This window comes from Oncorhynchus mykiss, chromosome 2, assembly GCF_057628025.1.
Source record: "Oncorhynchus mykiss isolate SJ-2025 chromosome 2, ASM5762802v1, whole genome shotgun sequence".
NCBI lineage: Eukaryota > Metazoa > Chordata > Actinopteri > Salmoniformes > Salmonidae > Oncorhynchus > Oncorhynchus mykiss.
The window spans coordinates 3,649,674-3,656,479 of record NC_143023.1 but is presented as its reverse complement, the minus strand read 5'-3'; the positions used below and the strand labels follow the sequence as shown (position 1 = coordinate 3,656,479).

Sequence of the window (6,806 nt, the reverse complement as noted above, 5' to 3'; positions counted from 1 at the left end):
AGGGAAACTTAACGAAATGTAAACCCTTCCTTTGTAATGATCCTATAAATAGTCCTGTGACTGAACCTCTTCACTTCGAGAGACATCATATCCTAGAAGGATCTCATCATGGGTATCAAGGGTTTGGCCAAATTTATAGGTGATCATGGAGAGATTTTAACAAATGATCATTTCAGAAACAGCAAGGTAGTCATAGATGGTTGTAATATCTACCACTCTCTTTATTTGACCTCATGTGTGGATCAGCAGCATGGAGGGGATTATGATGTATTTGAGGACCAGGTCTGCAAGTTCTTTAAGGCGCTGAGAGATTGTAGCATTGAACCGTATGTGATTATAGACGGAGGCTCCGACCACACCGACAAAAAGTTTGAAACTGTCAGAAAACGAGCTGAATCAAAGATCGACACAGCCAACAAGTGGTCCAAGGGGCTTCGAGGGGCCTGGTTAATACCAACCCTTGCCAGACAAGTCTTTAAACAGGTTCTCTCCAGCTTGAATGTGCCGTTCGCACAGGCCCTTTCTGAGGCAGACCAAGAAATAGCCTCACTGGCTCAAAAGTGGAAGTGTCCGGTCCTGTCCAATGACAGTGACTTTTATATTTTTGACATCCAGGCAGGATTTCTTCCCATGTCCCATTTTCAGTGGCAGAACGCGTCAGTGCAACGCTGGAGTCCTCAAAATTACATCCCCTGCAAGCGGTACACCACAACAAGCTTCTGCAGACAAGTCAACATCAACAGACAGCTTCTCCCAGTCTTTGGTGCCATCACAGGAAACGACTATGTCAACTTGGATAAGATGGGCTTTCCCATCAAGTTTGAAGACAGCTTGTCGATGGAACCCAATTGGAAGCGCGGTAAGTTTGAACATTTTACGCGTATACCGAAGTAAACATAACTACTACAGATGCATTTGGGGCGGCAGGTCGTCTAGTGGTTAGAGTGTAGGGACGGCAGGTAGCCTAGTGGTTAGAGTGTAGGGACGGCAGGCAGCCTAGTGATTAGAGCGTTGGGTCAGTAACCAAAAGCTTGCTAGATCGAATTCCCGAGCTAACAAGGTGAAAAAAATCTGTCGTTCTGCCCCTTAACAACACAGTTAACCCACTGTTCCTAGGCCGTCATTGTAAATAGGAATTAGTTCTGAACTGACCTGCCTAGTTAACAAATATTGATATATATACAGTGGGGAGAACAACTATTTGAAACACTGCCGATGTTGCAGGTTTTCCTACTTACAAAGCATGTAGAGGTCTGTAATTTTTTATCGTAGGTACACTTCAACTGTGAGAGACGGAATCTAAAACAAAAATCCAGAAAATCACTGTATGATTTTTAAGTAATTAATTTGCATTTTATTGCATGACATAAGTATTTGATCACCTACCAACCAGTAACATGAGGTGATGGGGGCAGATGAATGGCACGACATTGGGCCTCGGAATCTTGTGACGGTATTTCTGTGCATTCAAATTTCCATTGATAAAATTCGATTGTGTTCATTGTCCGTAGCTTATACCTGTCCATACCAACCAACCCAACTAGTTTTGGTTCCAGATCCAGACACCAACCAACCCAACCAGTTTGGGATCCAGATCCAGAGAACAAACATCTGGAACCAGTTTGGGTTCCAGATCCAGACACCAACCAACCCAGCCAGTTTGGGATCCAGATCCAGATCCAGACACCAACCAACCCAGCCAGTTTGGGATCCAGATCCAGATCCAGACACCAACCAACCCAGCCAGTTTGGGATCCAGATCCAGAGAACAAACAACCCAACCAGTTTGGGATCCAGATCCAGAGAACAAACAACCCAGCCAGTTTGGGATCCAGATCCAGAGAACAAACAACCCAACCAGTTTGGGTTCCAGATCCAGACACCAACCAACCCAGACAGTTTGGGATCCAGATCCAGAGAACAAACAACCCAACCAGTTTGGGTTCCAGATCCAGAGAACAAACAACCCAACCAGTTTGGGTTCCAGATCCAGAGAACAAACAACCCAACCAGTTTGGGTTCCAGATCCAGAGAACAAACAACCCAACCCGTTTTTACAAATTATGTGCAGCAGCTTGTCTGTTTCATTTCCAAGTCAGATGGAATAGAAAACGTTTTATATAATACATTCCTCCTAATGAGGGCCGATTAAGACCCAAGTTAAGCGCACGTCAATGGAACGTAATTCCTTTTTTATGTACCATTCTCTCTTTGTGTTGTCTGACCATGAATTTAAACATTTCTATTCTGGTTAGAGCCAGTTTGCGCTGTTCTGTGAAGGGAGTAGTACACAGCGTTGTACGAGATCTTCAGTTTCTTGGCAATTTCTCGCATGGAATAGTCTTAATTTCTCAGAACAAGAATAGGCTGACAAGTTTCTGGCCATTTTGAGCCTGTAATCGAACCCACAAATGCTGATGCTCCAGATACTCAACTAGTCTAAAGAAAGACAGTTTTATTATTTCTTTAATCAGTACAACAGTTTTCAACTCTTCTAACATAATGGCGAAAGGGTTTTCTAATGATCAATTAGCCTTTTAAAATGATGAACTTGAATTAGCTAACACAACGTGCCATTGAAACACAGGAGTGATGGTTGCTGATAATGGGCCTCTGTACGCCTATGTAGATATTCCATAACAAATCAACCGTTTCCAGCTCCAATAGTCATTTACAACATTAACAATTTCTACACTGTATTTCTGATCAATTTGATGTTTTTCTTTCAAAAACAAGGACATTTCCAAGTGACCCCAAACTTTTGAATGGTTTTGGATATCATGATTATTTGCATAAATTAGGAGGCCATTGTTTAGCAGTCTCTGCCATGATGTGCTGCAGCAGTAGGCCTAACAGCAGAAACATTGCTAAACTAATACATTCCTCTCCTGCTAGATGTACAATTAAAGGGGAATTACAGATTTTTTTTACATTTGTTAGCATTTTTTTTCAGACCTCTACATTTTTCTGTTGATGTGATTTAAGCATTGACTCAGAACATCAATTTCCATTGTTTCTCTCTGAATAATTGTAATATTGAGAGTAAAAAACAGAATTTGGAATAATTCAAAATAACATTTTATAGGGCCCCCTTAGAATTGTTATTTGACTATTATATATTGCCAGAAAACACATATCTTGTACAAGGAACAGGGGAAGAGATGCAGGGTTGAGGAGAGGAGAAGAATTTGACGATTTGAAAGCTATTAAAAAAATGAGTAGCTCGTGAAATTCATTTTTCTTTATGTAGCTGTCATGCTAGAAAAGGTTGGAGATCCCTGCTGTACAGGCTTCCTTATTTTCACTCTGTCAATTAGGTTAATATTGTGGAATAACTACAATGTTGTTGATCCTCAGTTTTCTCCTATCTCAGCCATTAACGTCACCATTGACCTCAAGGTGAAATCCCTGAGCGGTTTCCTTCCTCTCTGGCAACTGAGTTAGGAAGGATACCCGTATCTTTGTAGTAACTGGGTGTATTGATACACCATCCAAAGTGTAATTAATAACTGGTGTAATTGATGCTCAAAGGTATATTCAATGCCTGCAATATTTTATATATATATATATATATATATATATATATATATGTGTGTTGTTTTTTTGTGCTTGGGAAGGGGTTGTCTTTTTCAACAAGTTGCTGAAATGGCTGGCCAGTTTCCAGGAGAAGCAGGAGGCCTTGGACAATGTGCACCTCCTCATTTGTCATGGGGAAAACAACATGGATGCTGCCCTCCAGGCCCTCTCTCGGGGCATAGAAACATACCAGATTCAACCCGGTTGCCTGGAGCGTTTCTTCAATGATGGCGAGGCTCCTGATGCCGGCCTACTCCCAGACCATCTGAGTGTCCTTCCAGACTGGACTCTGCTGCCGTTGACGAAGGGGACACTTCCCCCCTACATGATATACATTCTGCAGCAGAGGCCAGTGATACAGGGTATCCAAGTGGAAGATCACAGCTTACCCAGTGGGAACATCACCTCTCGGCCCATACGGCAGGCATTCTACGGGCTGCTGCTGGGTGAGGGGAGGGAAGTGGAGGAGTATGACAGGGAAGAAACAAACCTGACCAGCAGCATGGTTACAGCCATCCTGCCCAGTGCTGCACAACAGCTGCAGCTGGCCACACTGGATAAGGTATGTCGACATGTGATATAGTATACAGTATAATATAAACATGCTGCTGTTGATTCTGAAATTGATTCTCATTCTCTTGTTCTGTCTCTTAGGCTCCACATTCAGTGCGGCTTGAGGTGTTTTTGGAGACCGTTGGTGTGTCCCAGTCCACTTTGAAGGGTCTCCCACCTCACCTGGGACTTCCTGTGGCTGTTACCTACTACTGGCTGAGGCACGCCCATCCCCGACCAGACCATCCTCTCCTGCAGGCCCTGCTACTAGGACTGGTGTATGGAGAGCTCTGCAGACAGAGGAAGAGCCAGAGAGGTATGGACCAGAATATGAATGAAAACACACACACAGCCACACACAACTTGGAATTTATAAATAAAGTGCGTGAAGTGCAGCCAATGACTCCTCCCCTTCTTGTGTATCAGGGTTTATAGAGGAGGGACCAGTGTTGGAGAGGATGAGAGGGCTGATTCAGAGACGTGCTATGAGTCCAGACCTGGGTGTGGCCCACGCCTATAACCAATGGCAGCGCTGCATGAGGGATGGCCTTTACCTGAACCAACTTCTGTGTCTCCCTCTACCTGAGCCTCAGTGTGCCTGGTAAGGTGTCACTTCCTAAAACAACCCTAACCTCTAACCTCTAGAGTAGACCAGTGGTATTCCTTTACATTGTTTTCTAGCCCAGCAGCAACACAGCTAATTCAACCCTCTGTTGTTTCCCTGTTGGAGTCTAGGCTGTACAAGGGTAGTCTGCTGCACCAGCTTGTGGGCCAACTGAGACGGGGGGTGACCCCGGATTCTCTCCTGATGGAAGACCCTTCCTCTGGGCAGCTGTACAGAGCCATGCTGGAAGCCATACTCAACTCCTAGGAAGCTGAGACCACTGGACAACCTGACGGACCCTCCACAGATTCTGGTGCTGCAGGAAGAAGAGGATGTTGATGATGATGATGGTGCCGGAGGAGGTTGTACTGAAGTCCAAATGTCCCACTGCAAGAGGAAGGAAATATTTAACAAAGCTCTGTCAAGTTGTAGATATCGGGACCACTATATACAGACCACTATATACAGACCACTATATACAGACCACTATATACAGACCACTATATCCAGACCACTATATACAGACCACTATATACAGACCACTATATAACTGTTGAGTTATAGATATATGAACCACTATACATACATCTGCTGAGTTATAGATATAGGGACCACTATATAGGACCACTATATAGGGACCACTATATAGGGACCACTATATAGGGACCACTATATAGGGACCACTATATAGGGACCACTATATAGGGACCACTATATAGGGACCACTATATAGGAACCACTATATAGGGACCACTATATAGGACCACTATATAGGGACCACTATGGGGAACGACTATATAGGGATCACTATATAGGGACCACTATATAGGGACCACTATATAGGGAACACTATATAGGACCACTATATAGGGACCACTATGGGGAACGACTATATAGGGATCACTATATAGGGACCACTATATAGGGACCACTATATAGGACCACTATATAGGGACCACTATGGGGAACGACTATATAGGGACCACTATATAGGGATCACTATATAGGGACCACTATATAGGGACCACTATATAGGGATCACTATATAGGGACCACTATATAGGGACCACTATATAGGGAACACTATATAGGGACCACTATATACAGACCACTATATAACTGTTGAGTTATAGATATATGAACCACTATACATACATCTGCTGAGTTATAGATATAGGGACCACTATATAGGACCACTATATAGGGACCACTATATAGGGACCACTATATAGGGACCACTATATAGGGACCACTATATAGGGACCACTATATAGGAACCACTATATAGGGACCACTATATAGGGACCACTATATAGGGACCACTATATAGGGACCACTATATAGGACCACTATATAGGGACCACTATGGGGAACGACTATATAGGGATCACTATATAGGGACCACTATATAGGGACCACTATATAGGGACCACTATATAGGAACCACTATATAGGGACCACAATATAGGGACCACTATATAGGGACCACTAGGGACCCAGTTTTCTGTGACATTTTAGTGACAGAGGGCCTGGATAGGAAGGCCCCACTTGCATACACCCACACACACACACACACACACACACACACACACACACACACACACACACACACACACACACACACACACACACACACACACACACACACACACACACACACACACACACACACACACAAACTCATGAAGGAGTTTCACTTTCATTCACACACAGAGCATAAAGAAGAATGAACATCGATAAGAGAATTTACATTTATTTAAATAAAATAAGAAAAAAAGAGAAGAAATGAATTGGGACTGAAATTTATTGAAATGATCATTAAAGGTTAAATGTTGAAAGTTGAAAACATTGTGAAATATAAAAGGAGGATTAAAGTAGTGCAGTAATGGAGGTTTCTAGCTTGAATTGTAAATCCACAGGACAGAACAGCCAGGCAGGAGGTGGGGGGTTAGTTGGTGCTGAAAATGCACCTCATGAGCAAATGCCGCATTAGGTGTTAATGCATCATTGGAGCAGGAGTTAGCCACAATGAGTTAGCAGACAGGAAGACTGATGGTAGGTAGAAAGGACTCTC

At 43.3% G+C, this 6,806-nt stretch overlaps 1 protein-coding gene across 1 annotated transcript; it reads left to right on the top strand.

Moving 5' to 3' along the window:
- On the top strand, nt 1–4,999 carry LOC110512766 (single-strand DNA endonuclease ASTE1-like). Its single transcript, XM_090185831.1, has 5 exons — nt 1–859; nt 3,618–4,138; nt 4,231–4,444; nt 4,555–4,729; nt 4,864–4,999. The coding sequence occupies exons 1-5, from the start codon at nt 109–111 to the stop codon at nt 4,997–4,999; spliced, it is 1,797 nt and encodes a 598-aa protein (XP_090041957.1). The 5' UTR covers nt 1–108.
- Nucleotides 5,000–6,806: the final 1,807 nt, after the last annotated feature.